At 43.1% G+C, this 16,058-nt stretch overlaps 1 protein-coding gene across 1 annotated transcript in view; it reads right to left on the reverse strand.

Annotated features, from left to right (window-relative positions):
- Positions 1–16,058, reverse strand: part of EPG5 (ectopic P-granules 5 autophagy tethering factor) — a 118,048-nt gene that overhangs the window by 76,993 nt on the left and 24,997 nt on the right. Inside the window, 8 exon segments of the mRNA XM_087715280.1 lie at positions 1,158–1,325; positions 2,245–2,385; positions 4,450–4,604; positions 8,418–8,575; positions 10,001–10,156; positions 11,093–11,243; positions 13,735–13,849; positions 15,684–15,789. Of these exon segments, the coding sequence (XP_087571406.1) occupies positions 1,158–1,325; positions 2,245–2,385; positions 4,450–4,604; positions 8,418–8,575; positions 10,001–10,156; positions 11,093–11,243; positions 13,735–13,849; positions 15,684–15,789 (1,150 nt within the window).

The following is a 16,058-nucleotide window of genomic DNA, read 5'->3' on the forward strand; positions in this document are numbered from 1 at the left end:
TGGTCAATCTCATAGGAGAGCATTATTGAAACTCAGCAACTCTAAAAGGCATGGACTCCATCCAGCGGAAAGGGGAGGGGAGGGGAGATGAGACGAGACCTAGGGGAGAGGAGGGGAGGAGACTTAGGGGAGGAGAGGATGGAGGGGGGAGGGGAGGAAACAAGACCTAGGTGAGTGGAGGGGAAGAGCGGGAAAAGGAGGGCAGATGTGACGAGACTAGGGGACAGGAGAAGGGAGGGGAGGAGAGGAAAGGAGGAAAGAAGGGAAAGCAGGGGATGGGAGACCTAGGGGAAAGGAGGAGAAGGGAAGGGAGGGGAAAGGGGAGAGGGAAACGAGACCTAGGGAAGAGGAGGGGAAGAGAGGGGAAAGGAGAGGAGGAGGGGAAAGGATGGGAGGAGGGGAAAGGAGGGAAGAAGGGAGGGGAGGGGAGGGGAGACCTAGGGGACAGGAGGAGAAAGGAGGGAGGGGGGAGGGAAACGAGACCTAGGGGGGAGGAGGGGAAGGGAGGGGAAAGGAGAGGAGGAGGGGAAAGGAGGGGAGGGGGAGAAAGGAGGGAAGAAGGGAAGGGAGGGGAGACCTAGGGGACAGGAGGAGAAAGGAGGGAGGGGGGAGAGAAACGAGACCTAGGGGGGAGGAGGGGAAGGGAGGGAAAAGGAGGGGAGAAGGGAGGGCAGGGGAGACCTAGGGCATAGGAGGAGAAGGGAGGGGAGGGGGGAGAGGGGAGGGAAACAAGACCTATGGAAGAGGAGGGGAAGGGAGGGGATAGGAGGGGAAGGAAGGGGAAAGGAGGGGAGAAGGGAGAGCAGGGGAGGGGAGACCCAGGGGACAGGAGGGGAAAGGAGGGAGGGGAGAGGGAAATGAGACCTAGGGGAGGGGAGGAAGGAGGGGAGAGCAAGAGGAGAGGAGAGGGAGAGGGCTGGAGAAGGGAGGGGAATGCTGGGATCCTGGTGTTCACTCACCTTGGTTTTCTTCTTGCAAACATTTCATTACCAAATTAGGGATAACACTTAAAACGATGGAGGGGAAACATTTGCAAGACCACGGAGGAGGCTCAGGGAATGCCAGGATCCCAACATTTCAGCCCCGAACTACACAGAGGCTCTGCGGTGGCTGAAAGGGAGACGCAGCCTGCTTCCCCCAGTGAGTTTGATACTCACGTGTTGGTCTCCAGGGCCCCAGTTCATCTCTTCCAGGATAATGCAAGCCAGCTTATTTTCCACTTCCGCCAGAGCGTAATTCAGAAGCCAGTCACGGATCAAGGCGATCTCGGAAGCGGAGGGTTTCCAAAGGAGCATCGGGAGTTCTTTAAACAGATAAAGGGTAACCTGTCAAGAAAAAAAAAACCTCATGAAGACAAACGTGAGGAGAGAATCCCGTGGAGTTACGAAGGCCATCTTTAAAGGCAGAGTCAGGGAGAAAAATCTATCTGGGAGGGAGGAAGGGAAGGAGGGAGGGAGAGAGCGAAGGAAGGTAAAAGAAAGAGGGAGGGAGGACGGGAGGAAAAAACAAAGGGAGGGAAGAAAGTAAAAGAAAGAGGGAGGGAGGGAAGAAGGAAGGAAAGAAAGAGGGAGAAGATAGAAGAAAGAGAGAGGAAAGAAGGAAGGAAAGAAGGCGAGGGAGCAGATAAAAGAAAGAGGGAGGGAAGAAGGAAGGAAAGAAGGGGAGAGGGAGAAGGTAAAAGAAAGAGGGAGGGAGGGAAGGAGGGAGGAAGGAAGGAAAAGAAAAACAGAGGGGGGAAAGGAAAGGAAAGAGGGAGGGCGGGAGGGAGGGAAGAAGGAAGGAAGGAAAGAAGGGGGGAGAAGGTAAAAGAAGGGGGGAGGAAAAAACAAAGGGAGGGAGGAAAGGAAAGTAAAAGAAAGAGGGAGGGAGGGAAGAAGGAAAGCAAGAAGGGGAGAGGGAGAAGGTAAAAGAAAGAGGGAGGGAAGGAGGGAGGAAGGAAAAGAAAAACAGAGGGGGGAAAGGAAAGTAAAAGAAAGAGGGAGGGCGGGAGGGAGGGAGGGAAGAAGGAAGGAAGGAAAGAAGGGGAGGGAGAAGGGAAAAGAAAGAGGGAGGGAGGAAAAAACAAAAGGAGGAAAGAAAGTAAAAGAAAGAGGGGGAGAGGAAGGAAGGAAAAAGAAAAAAGTTGGGAGGGAGGGAAGGAAGGAAAAAGAAAGGGGGAGGGAGGAAGGAAGTTAAAAGAAAGGGGGAGGGAGGAATTCTTGGTCTTGGGGTTTGAGTTCGCTCAAAGATTTGGGCAATTCTTACCATGCCAACACTTTCAATGGTCTCCCTGACTCGATCCAGCAGGACAGAAATCATATTTGTATGGACAGCCGTTATGGCAGTCAGGAGCTCTCGGCCAACTTTTGAAAAAGTTTCTCTTGTGGAAAGACTGACGTAAGATACCTGAGGGGAAGATTTATTTATTTATTTTTTAAAAAAGAGCATTTCAGAAACACGCTCCTCCACAAACATTCAGCCAAGACTTAATGCCCTCCTCAATATTTTCTACTCAAAGGGTTCATGATATCCGATGTTTCATTTGTTTCATGCTTAGGAATCACAGTAAGCCTGACGAGTGACATGATGATTGACACTGGGGAGGACTGGGGAATTATGAGGGATCGGGTGGTTAAGTCCCACCTTAGCTATGAAAGCTGTCTAAGGCAGGAGTGTCAAACTCAAGGCCCAGGGGCTGGATCCGGCCCGTGGGGTGCATAGATCTGGCCCGCAGGGCTGCCCTGGGAACGGCGAAGGACCAGCCCACAAGGCCTCTGCCAGTAAAGATGGAGCTCAGGAGCCCATTTTCACTGGCAGAGTGCTCGGGCCACCACAGGCGCCCCCGGACATGAGTGACGTCAAGCTGGCCACACCCACCCTGGTCCCTCAAGGTCAAACACAACTCGGATGCGGCCTCAAGGAAATCGAGTTCGGCGCTCCTAGTCTATAGGATTTTGGATCAATCGCCAGGAGAGTGTGAATTCTAGTCCTGCCAGCGATACAAGCCGCTGGGTGACTTTGGGCCAATCAGCAGGAGATTGTGAGTTCTTGTCCCCGCCTTAGGTCTGAAAACCAGCTGGGGGACTTTAGGCCAGTCCCACTCTCTCAGCCTAACCCACCTCACAGGGTGGTTGTTGTGAGGGAAATGGGAGGAGGAAGTTGTGTTGAATATAGCAGTAACGCTTGGAGTTATATACCGCTTCACAGTGGTTTTACAGCCTTCTCTAAGCCATTTACAGGATCAGCCCATTGCCCTCAACAATCTGGGTCCTCATTTTAGAGACCTCGGAAGGATGGAAGGTTCACCACTTTGAGTTATTTGTAAAAATAATAAAGGCATGATAGAAACTAATATAATATAATAAATATAATATAATAATATTATTTTATATTATATTATAATAATATAATATAATATAATATAATATAATATAATATAATATAATATAATATAATATAATATAATATAATATAATATAATATAATATAATATAATATAATATAATATAATATAATAATATAATATAATAAATATAATATAATAAATATAATATAATAATATAATATAATATAATATAATAATATAATATAATATAATAAATATAATATAATAAATATAATATAATAATATAATATAATATAATATAATAATATAATATAATATAATATAATATAATATAATATAATATAATATAATATAATATAATATAATATAATATAATATAATATAATATAATATAATATAATATAATATAATAATATAATATAATATAATATAATATAATATAATTAATATAATTAATATAATATAATATAATATAATATAATATAATATAATATAATATAATATAATATAATAATATATTATATTATAAAATATAATATATTATAATATATTATAATATAATAATAATATTATAATAATATATAATATGATATAAAATGATATGATATAATATAATATATAATAAATAAAATAAATAAAATAAATAAAATATAATAAAATGTAAAATAAAAAATAAAATAAAATATAACAAAAATAAAAAATAATAATAAAGTAAAAATATAATAAAATAATAAAATGTAAAATAAATAAAATAATAAAGTAAAATAAGAAATAATAAAATAAAATTTAAAGTAAAAATAATAAAATAAAATAGTAAAATAATCCCAATCAAATAATCAAATCAAATAATATAAATAAAATAAAATAAAATAAAATCATAAAATAAAATAAAATCAATACATCTCTATTGCTTTAAGATTAGTGGACTTCAACTCCCAGAATTCCCCATAAAGTTGCCAAGGTTGAATATTCCTGACTTAGGGCAACCTCAACCTAGGGAAACATCCCCCTGTCCCCTTCCTAGCTCTTCCACCTTGGCCTTGCAACCCCCTGCCCTGAAAATGCTCTCAGGAGACCATCCCATAGCCACTCCCCCCCTCCACCTCCGCCTCCTTCCTGCTCACCTCATAGATCTCCAGCACCACCACTTTCACAAAGTCCTCGTCCACCTCCTCCCGTTTGATCTGGGCCATCTGGGCAAAAGTGGTCAACAGGCAGATCTCCTCGGAGCTGTTCATGGATTGTAGGTAGCGCTCAAAGGTCTCCAGGTTGGCCGGATCTGTTGGCGACACCAAAGCTAGGTTTTCCTCGCAGTTATGTCTAGTCCGTTTAGTGTCCGCAGGAATCTATGGCTTCCAACTTTCTTTGGTACAGATATAAATAATAAACACATCCAACTCTTTCTTTTAAACAATAGTCTACATTAATTCTGAAATCCCATATTAAGCCAGTTTGGGTTAAGGCGCCAGGTTAGAAACAGGAGACCGTGAGTTCTAATCCTGTTTTAACGATGAAAGCCAGTTGAGTGACCTTGGGCCAGTCATCAGGAGACAGTGAATTCTAGTTCCGCCTTAGCCATGAAAGCCAACTGGGTGACTCTGGACCAATCGTCAGGAGGGGGTGAGTTCTAGTCCCGCCTTAGCCATGAAAGCCAGTTGAGTGACCTTGGGCCAGTCATCAGGAGACAGTGAATTCTAGTTCCGCCTTAGCCATGAAAGCCAACTGGGTGACTCTGGACCAATCGTCAGGAGGGGGTGAGTTCTAGTCCCGCCTTATCCATGAAAGCCAGTTGAGTGACCTTGGGCCAGTCATTGTCTCTCTGCTCACCTCACCTCACCAGGTTGTTGTTGTGGGGAAAACAGGAGGAGGAAGGTGGTTATGTTGCCACCTTGACTTTTTGTGAAAATAATAAAGGTGGAATATACATATATGTATGTATGTATGTATGTATGTATATATATGGTTTTTTTTAATTTGTGCTGATAAATAAATAAAGGGAGACTAGTATATTTATTTATCAGCACAAATTTTAAAAAAACAAAACACAAATATAACAAAGGCAACAGTAAAAACATTGGGTTTCTGTCGTGATGGACTCTTGTGACGAGCCGATTGACAGATGATGGAAGCAGTTAGCTTCCTCCCATAATTGGGGCTTACCAGGGGTTGTGACACTAAATATATATATACATACATACATACATACATACATACATACATACATACACATACATATATACATATATATACATATACACATATATATACATATATATATATATATATATATATATATATATATATATATATATATATATATATATATATCAGCATAAATTAAAAAAACATATGTATAGATAGATAGATAGATAGATAGATAGATAGATAGATAGATAGATAGATAGATAGATATAAACAAATGAATGAATGATGTTTTAATCATCTCCAGTGCTTCTTCCTCCTCCTCTTTTACCCACAACGATCCTGTGAGGTGGATTCAGCTTAATGAGTCTTACATATGAAACATTGAGTACATTGACTGCCTACAAAGTAATAAAGGCAAGAAAGACCAAAACCTAAGAGATAAAAATAACACATCCTGAAAGCTGCATTTGCAGCAGAGACTGGACCAAACAGGTGTCAGGCCTGGAGGCCAACTTTTGCATTGGGCAAAAGGCAACAGGGCAAACAGCCACTCACTCTGACATTTGCTGCATGCACAGCCACAAGGAAAGGTAAGAGTAGGCCACCCCTTTGGACACCCCTTATATCCTTCCCCTGTACAATCACAAACACAATCCCATCCTGAGCAGCTGGGTTCCACTCATTCGGGTTACCATGGGCCCATGAGAGGGTGGTTTCACACAGGTATTTATGATTAGCCTTATATGCTTCACTCCTGGACCAAACAGCTGTCAGGCCTGGAGGCCAACTTTTGCATTGGGCCTTCAGGCCTGCCACCTTTTCTACTGTGGGAAAGTGGAAGGGTGGAGGATTATATGGAGAGATATGTAGTCAAAATAACATTCCTTTCTCAGAGAGTCAAGGAAACCTTGCCCTGCACCTGGAGTGGTGTGACTGGGAGGCCTCTCCAGTTGGGACCGTGCCTGATTGGGCCATGGGATGGACATGTGGGTGCTGGGCAGCGACTTGGACTTTCATTTTGGTGGGGAAAACCTAGAAACACTCAGATTGGGGTTTTCCCAGATGTGCCAATATGACATCTCTAATAAAATGGAACTTTGAGGAACTTCAAGCCTCGGAGTCTTCTTTCGTTGGGGGTGTTCTTTGGAACCCTGACAACAGCACTTATTCAAGAAACTTGCAAATGGCTTTTGTTGAACTTTAGAAAACACAGCAAAACTGCTGGAATGGACTGGCAAGCCAACATTGGAGATAGCAACTCAACTTTCATTGCACAGCTAGTCCTCGACTTACGACAAAATGGAATTTCCATTGCTAAGCAAGACAACCGTTAAGTGAGTTCTGTCCCATGTTACGATCCCTCTTGCCACTGTGGTTAAGTGAATCGCTGCAGTTGTTAAGTTAGTAGCAAGGTTGTTAAGTGAATCTGGCTTTCTCCATTGACTTTGCTCGTCAGAAAGTCGCAGAAACGACATGATCCCGGGGACGCTGCAACCGTCATAAATATGAGTCGGTTTCCAAGCGTCTGGGTTTCAGTCACATGACCATGGGGATGCTGCAATGGTTGTAAGTGTGAAAAATGGTCGTAAGTCACGTTTCTAAGTGCCGTTGTACAGGTATTCCTCAACGTATGACCACAATTGAGCCCTAACTTTCGGTTGTTAAGTGAGACATTTATTAAGTGAGCTTTGCCCCATTTTACGACCATTTCTGCCGCAGATGTTAAGTGAATCACTTTAATTGATAAGTTAGTAGCCAGCTGCTCAGGGGCTTCCCCATTGATTTTGCCTCTGTCAAAAGGTTGCAAAACAGGATCGCATGATCTGGGCACACAGCAGTGGTCATAAGTAGGAATCAGTTACCAATCCTGTGAATTTTGATCAGACGATCATGGAGATGCAAATACAAAAAGTGTGAAAAATGGTCATAAGTAGCTTTTTGTCAGGTTCGTTGTAACTGTTCTGGACCAAGAGCACGAAACAAACTCCTGGTCCCGACAAAAAACCCTTTTATTAATTGACTGTGAATTCTGCTCATTCACATCCAGCAAAGTCTTTTGAGGGAGGATTTACAGTCACAGACCTTATCTGGCTTGGAGAGCTGCCAGGCCGATATCTGCCGAACTTGGCAAGGAGTCTCGGAGAGTCACGAACCAATTAAGCAAAGCAATTGTCTCCTGCAAACTCCACTCCCCTTTCGCTCCTCTTTTATTTCCTCTGGGAGGGGCCATTCATCGCCCACCTGTGGCCTTACCCCCAAGTCAACCCCTGTTCTTTAGCTGTTCCCTTCCTCTGGCAATTCTGCATATGCTGACATTGGGAACAGGCTCCAGCTGTTCGTCTGCCTTCCTGATGTCTGACTCTGAAGACAGCTGATAACTGGCATATGGCTCTGGCCCCTCTCTGCCTCCAACACAGAGCCTTCCTCAGAGCCTTCCCCAGATTCCAGGACTGTCCCCTGTTCCTCTCCAACCTCCTCACTGTCTGCGTTCAAAGTTACTGTTGTGGCCCACCAGCAGAGCTGGCAGCATTCGTGACTCTCCAAGGCTCCTTGCCAAGTTTTGCAGATTTTTAGAAAGCCAGATAAGGTCTGTGACTATAAATCCTCCCTTGAAAGACTTTGCTTGATGTGAATGAACAGAATTCACAGTCAATTAATAAAAGGGTTTTTTGTCGGGACCAGGAGTTTGTTTCACGCTCTTGGGAAGCCTTGGTCCAGAACAGTTACAACGACACTGACAATCTGCTGCCAGCTCTGCTGGTGGGCCACAACAGTAACTTTGAATGGCCACCAAATGAAGTGTTGTAAGTTGAGGACTGCCTATGTTCGTCTTGAACATCCAGCAGTTCCAAAACATTCACCAAAAGCCCATGGGCTCCAAATCTCGGCTGGAAGAGAGGCTTTGACCAAGCGCTTCCACCCAACAAGGATAAAGAAAGAATGAGACCTTTGAGCTTCTGCTTGCATTCGGCCAGCTGCATGGTGGAACTAAACTTCTCCAGATCTTCGCTTTCGTTGCAGTGCATGATGGAGAAGAGCTTCCAAAGCATGTCGCTGGACACTGTCCCGTAAGGCATCTCGGACATGAAGAGCCAGACTCCTAGTCTGCAGGCGGTTGAAAAAACCAACAAGGAAATACTTGTTTATTACAATACCCTCTAATAAAGGCTGCATAAATAGAATCAAGATCATGTGAAGTGTTAATACCACTTTATTGTGTGGTAAGGTCACACTTGGAATACTGCATCCAGGTTTGGTGGCCACGATATAGCAATAGCGCTTAGACTTATATACTGCTTCACAGTGCTTTTACAGCCCTCTATAAGCGGTTTACAGAGTCAGCCTATTGCCCCCAACAATTTGGGTCCTCATTTTACCGACCTCGGAAGGATGGAAGGATGAGTCAACCTTGAGCCTGGTGACATTCGAACTGCCAAATTGCAGGCAGTCAACAGAAGTAGCCTGCAGTACTGCACTCTAACCACTGCACCACTGTGGCTCATTCATGTAAAAATGACATTGAGACTCTAGAAAGAGTACAGAGAAGAGCAATACAGAGGACTAGGGAACTGGAGGCTAAAACATATGAAGAACAGTTGCAGAAACTGGGTATGTCTAGTTTAATGAAAAGAAGGACTAGGGGAGACATGATAGCAGTCTTCCGATATCTCAGGGGCTGCCACAAAGAAGAGGGAATCAAACTATTCTCCAAAGCACCTGAGGGCAGGACAAGAAGCAATGGATGGTAACTAATCAAGGAGAGAAGCAACTTAGAACTAAGGTCTAAGGAGAAATGTACTGACAGTTAGAACAATTAATCAGTGGAACAACTTGCTTCCTGAAGATTGCTCCAACACTGGAGGTTTTTCAGAAGAGATTGGACAACCATTTGTCTGAAGTGGTGTAGGGTTCCCTGCCTAAGCAGGGGTTTGGATTAGAAGACCTCCAACGTCCCTTCCAACTCTGTTATTCTATTCTGTTCTGTTCTATTCTAAATTCTAATTCTAGTCTATTCAATTCTATTCTAAATTTTTATTCTAGTCTATTCTAAATTATTATTCTATTCTATTCTAAATTTTTATTCTAGTCTATTCTAAATTATTCTATTCTATTCTGTTCTGTTCTATTCTAAATTCTAATTCTAGTCTATTCAATTCTATTCTAAATTTTTATTCTAGTCTATTCTAAATTATTATTCTATTCTATTCTGTTCTATTCTAAATTCTAATTCGTCTATTCAATTCTATTCTATTCTAAATTTTTATTCTAGTCTATTCTAAATTATTATTTTATTCTACTCTTTATTCCATTCTATCTTATCCTACCCTACCCCATATTTTCTATTCCATTCCATATATTCTGTTCTGTTCCTATTCTACTCTACTCTATTTAAAACAAAAAACAAAAAAAAGTTAACTGCTTGCTGTAATTTCCTCAACATGGACGATTCCCTCCCACTAACGGATAACATGCTGGCCCAGACTGGAATTAGGGCTGTTCCAGACAATAGGAACCCATTTTTTTGCCAACCTTTTTGCTTTCAGGACATGGAGTACGGCCCTCAGGAAGAACTCATCAAATTCCACTTGCAGCTTCTTCAAGGAATACGGCTGCATCACGGAGCCATTCTGCTTGGCATGGCTGACAAACTGGGCCCAGTGATCACTCACGTAGCACAGGGTCATCCTGCAGGAACAGTTGGGAGACAGAGAAAAGAGGAGAAGGGTTCCAATGAAAGCACACCAAATGGGAGAGGAAAAGAGATAACGACAATAACAGAAGACGAAAGGAAGAGAGGGAGAGGAGAGGAAAGGAGAGGGAGAAAGAGGAAAGAAGAGGAAGCTTGGGAGGGATAGAAAGAGAAGGAGAGAGGGCAGGAGGGAGAAGAGGAAGAGAAGAGCAGGAAAGAGGAAGGGGAAGAAGGAAAGGGAAAGGAGAGGAAGAAGGAAGGAAGGAAGAAGAGAAGGGAGGGAGAAAAGGAAGGAAAAGTAGGATACCTCCCAACGACCAGTAAGATCTCACAGGTTGGACCTTCTCTGGGTGCCGTCGACCGGACAATGCCGGCTGGTGACCCCTCGGGAGAGGGCCTTCTCTGTAGCTGCTCCGACCCTGTGGAACGATCTACCCATAGAGATCCGGACCCTTCCCACTCTCTTGGCCTTCCAGAAAGCCACTAAAACCTGGCTATTCCAGCAGGCCTGCATGAACGAGGTCCAGCCCCACCCAGATTGAGTGTATGGTGCGTTGTTTTAAATGTGTTTCTCCTTTTTTTATTTTTTAACTCTTATCTTTTATCTTGTTTTTGTAAGCCGCCCAGAGTCCTACGGGATTGGGCGGCATATAAATTTATTAAATTACAATTAATTACAATTAGTGATAACACAAAATAGGTGTAGGGGATGCTAAGCAAAGCAACCTTGAATGTATATCTTAACTCCTTGTATGGAAAAATAAATGTGTGAAAATGATAAATATAATAAGAATAATAACTATGTGAATGTATACTTGTAAATATATGTAAGAGACTAAAACATAAAAAACTTTCTAAAAATTTTCTGCAGTCCTAATTGTGCTCCTTTACCTGGCTCTGCCCAGGAGATAAAGGGGACAGGAGCGTCTCACCTGATGAGATGGCCGATCCGCTTCACAAACTGCCTGTAACGAGCTCGGTTGAAGGTTTCCAGCCCCACAGCAAGGAGATTCACGACGGAATTAGCGAAGGTAAGTATCTTCATCATTTCTTGGGAAGTTGTTTTCTCGGAGACGTAGCCGCCTGCTCGTAGGAAAGCATTTCAGAATGGAAACGGCAATCAGTGCATGGCTACAGCCAGGGCAAGCAGAAGGAGGACCCAGATTGTGGGCGCGATATGCTGACTCTGTAAACCGCTTAGAGAGGGCTGAAAGCCCTATGAAGCGGTATATAAGTCTAACTGCTATTGCTATTGCTATTGCTAAGAAGGGGAAAAGGGTCTTCTTTATTAAATTTATATGCCTCCCATTTCACTGCCAGGTGAATGGGCAGCTTATAATATTATAAAATGCAAATACCGTATTTTTTCAGAGTATAAGACACACTCGAGTATTAAACGCACCAAGATTTCGAAGAAGCAAATTTTAAAAAAAGTCTTTGCACATTGTAGACCTCCCAAAAACAGGCCCGTTTTTTTGCAAAAAAAAAGGGGGGGGCATGCATAGCCTTTAGGAGGCTTGTAGAGTGCTCCTGGGGGCTGGGGGGGCACAAAAATCAGTAAAAAACAGCCATTTCTTTTGCAAAAATGGGCCTGTTTTTTGTCAAAAAAAGGGGCATGCATAGCCTTTAGGAAGCTTGTAGAGTGCTCCTGGGAGCTGGGGGGGCACAAAAATGAGTAAAAAACAGCCATTTCTTTTGCAAAAACAGGCCCGTTTTTTGTCAAAAAAAGGGGCATGCATAGCCTTTAGGAGGCTTATAAAATGCTCCTGGGGGCCGGAGGGGGGCAAAAACAAGCAAAAAAACAGCCCATTTTTTGCTCATTTTTGCCCTCCCCAGCCCCCAGGAGCACTCTGGAAGCCTCCTAAAGGCTATGCACGTTCCATGTGCCTTCTGCATTTAGTCATGCTGGCCACATGATCATGGAGACGTCTTCGGACAGCGCTGGCTCTTTGGCTTTGAAATGGAGATGAGCACCGCTGCCTAGAGCCAGAAACGTCTAGCACGCATGTGCAGGGAAACCTTTACCTTTACGTGTAAATACTAAAATAAAGGTAAGGTTTCCCCTGTTGAGTCGTGTCTGACTCTAAGAGATGGTGCTGATCTCAATTTCTTAGCCAAGGGAGCCAACATTGTTTAAAGACACTTCTATCATCACCTGGCCAGCATAACTTTATGCCAGGGATGGGGAACAATGGCCCTTTTCTGTCTTTTGGACTTCAACTCCCAGAATTCCTGATCCAGCATGGCTAGCTCAGGAATTCTGGGAGTTGAAGTCCACAAGTCATAAAGGGACCATATTCCCCCATGCTGGCTCAGGAATTCTGGGAGTTGAAGTCCAAAAGTCATAAAGGGACCATATTTCCCCCATGCTGGCTGAGGAATTCTGGGAGTTGAAGTCCACAAGTCATAAAGGGGCCATATTTCCCCCATGCTGGCTGAGGAATTCTGGGAGTTGAAGTCCACAAGTCATAAAGGGGCCATCGTTCCCCACCTCTGCTCTACGCCAAGGCGCACACAACGCCATTATGTTATGTGGATGCTACGTTTTTCTCCCTTCTCCCTTTTATTTTTCAATATACCTTACTCCCCCACACATAGATCTCAACAAATAAACACAATGAAGTTTCATACAACGCAGAGTCAAATACAATATGGCAGGCAACAAAGGAAAAGAACAAACGCTTAAAAAAATCAGAGAGAGAAACTTACGCTGGCCCAAACCTCATGAGGTCTACATTCCCAAATGAGTTCTGCTGAAAAGTCAAGCTTTTCTCATTTTAATTTAAGCTTTTAAAAACCTGGTGAATAGACTTAGCTTTATAAGCAGAGGAAGAATTGGAGGGAATGTAAGAGTAGAAGAGAGGGGAGATAAGGGAGGATGAGGGGAAGGGTAAAGGGGAGGAAGGGGAAGGAGAGAAGGGAAAGGAGAGGAGGAAGGAAGGAGAGAAGAAAGGGGGGAAGGAAGGAGGGAAGGAAGGGATGCAAGGAGGGAAGGAAGGAGGGAAGGAAGGAGAGAAGGAGAGAAGAAAGGAGGGAAGGAAGGAGGGAAGGAAGGCGAGAAGGAGAGAAGAAAGGAGGGAAGGAAGGAGGGAATGTCAGAGAGAAGGAAGGGGGGAAGGAAGGAGGAAAGGAAGGGGGAAAGGAAGGAGAGGAGGAGAGAAGAAAGGAGGGAAGGAAGGAGAGAAGGAGAGAAGGAGGGAAAGAAGGAGGGAAGGAAGGAGAGAAGGAGAGAAGAAAGGAGGGAAGGAAGGAGGGAAGGAGAGAAGGAGAGAAGAAAGGGGGAGGGAAGGGGGAAGGAGGGAGGGAAGGAAGGAGGGAAGGAAGGAGAGTAGGAGAGAAGAAAGGAGGGAAGGAAGGAGGGAAGGAAGGAAGAAGTAGGAATGTTGTAAGATAAGATGGATCTATGGGATGGTAAGAAAGCAATTTCAAGTATATTGTCAACTGTAGGGGGGAAAATTATTATAAATACATATTATTAATAACAGTTATGAGATCATATAATTGTGAATGTATATATGAAATTAATAAAATTTTCCAAAAAAAAAAAAAGAGTTAGCTTTATAGAGTTGCTCACCTTCAGCATCAAAGCCAAGCATGTGCTGGAAGAGTTCATGGAAGGGGAACTGAGACAAAAGAGCCACCAGGTCATCTTCCAGAAGGAGAACCCAGCTAGTTTCGGGATCTTCATCCTGGGGGGTGAAAGAAACCTGAATGAAGGGCCTGCGTTTTGCACTGCCGGTTTGGTATGGTGGCGAAGGCGCTAGGCTAAAACCGGGAGACTGGGAGTTCTAGTCCTACCCTAGACATGAAGCCAACTGTGGGACCTGGGACCGCTGTCCACCCTGCCTCAGCTCCAACCTTTAAGTAAGAACGATCCTCGACTCCATTTGGTGAAAAAAGGTATAGTTTACTAAAGGCCAAGCAGACTACAATAAAGCAAAGCCAGATCTGAGGTTCGCGCGTCAAATTCCCCAGTGCATTTCTCCTTTCCCAAGACTTTGGTTTCTGATTCTCCAATCAAATGCAAACCAGATGTTGTTGGGGTTCCACCACAAATGCACGCACAACAAAAGCGCGCCTGACTAAACCGCGGTGTCTAAAGCGTGGTGACAAAACCGCGCGACGAATGAGCCCTAAAGCGCGCCGACAAAAGCACGCCAACAGAAGCGCGCTGTAACGTAACCCTAAACCTAACCCTAAACCTAACCCTAAACCTAACCCTAAACCTAACCCTAACCCTAACCGTAAATCTTACCTTAAATTAAATCGCGCTTCTGTCGGCGCGCTGTTGTCGGCGCGCTTTTGACATCGCGGTTTTAGCGCCGCGCTGTTGTCGGCGCGCTTATGACGTTCGCGCTTTTGTCAGGTCATGGTTGTGGGTCTTCTTTGATATGCAGCTCAGACAGCAGCTGTGTCTCCACCCGCACAGTGAATAGTGGAGCCCTCTTCCCCTCCCCTCCCATTCGTTTACCTCCCCGTCCCCCAAGAACTCATGGCGGGCTGGCCCCAAAGCAAAAGTACAACATGGGTGTGTGCAAAGTCAATGGGGAAGCCAGATTCACTTAACAACCGTGTTACTAATTTCACAATTGCAGCGATTCACTTAACAAAAGTGGCAAGAAAAGTCATAAAATGGGGCAAAACTCACTTAGCAACAGAAATATTGGGCTCCATTGAGGTCATAAGTTGAGGACTAACTGTATTCCATCGGAGAATAATATTGACCTAAAACCTGAAATATTTTTGCTAGGGATTTTACCAGAAAATTATAGTAAAGAAAATGTATATTTGATTATTCATGTTATACCAGCGGCTAGGATTGTATTTGCACAAAATTGGAAAAGTGAAGAGCTCCCTACAAAGGAGAATGTGATTAGGAAAATATTAGAAAGTGCAGAAATGAACAGATGACATTGCCTATCAAAGAGAAAGAACAAACCGATTATTATACAATTTGGGAATCTTTTTTTCCGGTGGTTCGAGAATAGACACAAGAATTAAAAGTAAAAAAGGTTATCTAAAGCAGTGGTCTCCAACCTTGGCAACTTTAAGACCTGTGGACTTTAACTCCCAGAGTTCCTCAGCCAGCAAAGCCTTAAAGTTGCCAAGGTTGGAGATCACTGATCTAAAGTATAGAAAATATTTTAATAGTTAATATAACTAATACAGTTAAATAAATTACGAGGCGATTGTTATAATATTAGATATTTAAGGTACTGAAGATTAAGCCAAGATGAGAATAAATAATGAATAAAATTGTAAATTTTAACGTTGGCACAAAATATTTGAACCCAGGAGACACACTGGTTAATGGAAAATTGTTTATATAAAAATAATTTTTTTTAAAAGTAACCTCAGTGTGTTTCCTGCTATGGCACTCATACAGTACCAGCCAATATTTTTTTAAAATGCAACCAAGTTGTAACCCACTTCTCTGAAAAACTAAACCCCAAACTAACCGTAAAGGTCAAGAGAAATCTATAGTGAGTTTGAGCTCAAGTTAAAATCCTCTTTTCGAAATACCTCTTCTCCGCCTTCATCTACTAAAGTCCAGTTTCCAGATTCTGCCCCCGAGGACGAACACCTTCGTTCACTCGGCTTCATATGGCACATAAATTCCGCTCGATTTCTGCAGAATATAAAACACGACGGGATTTGAAAAATAGGAACACACATCAACGCATGGGGGCGGGGGGGGGGGACACTTCCATTTTCTTTCGTTGCTATATTAGAACGGAGTGACCAACTTTACATAGAAAGTTTTTATTTTCCATTTTCATAGCATATAATCACATGTATACTATTACATAGTCAATATCATGTTGTATTATTTAGTACTTACATCAATTCATCTTACCATCAAACTACCAAAGAAAAAAAAAGAAAAACCCAGTTATT

Source organism: Thamnophis sirtalis, unplaced genomic scaffold (assembly GCF_051295495.1).
Source record: "Thamnophis sirtalis isolate CommonGarterSnake01/CBP01778 unplaced genomic scaffold, rThaSir2_p1.2 scaffold_5, whole genome shotgun sequence".
Lineage (NCBI taxonomy): Eukaryota > Metazoa > Chordata > Lepidosauria > Squamata > Natricidae > Thamnophis > Thamnophis sirtalis.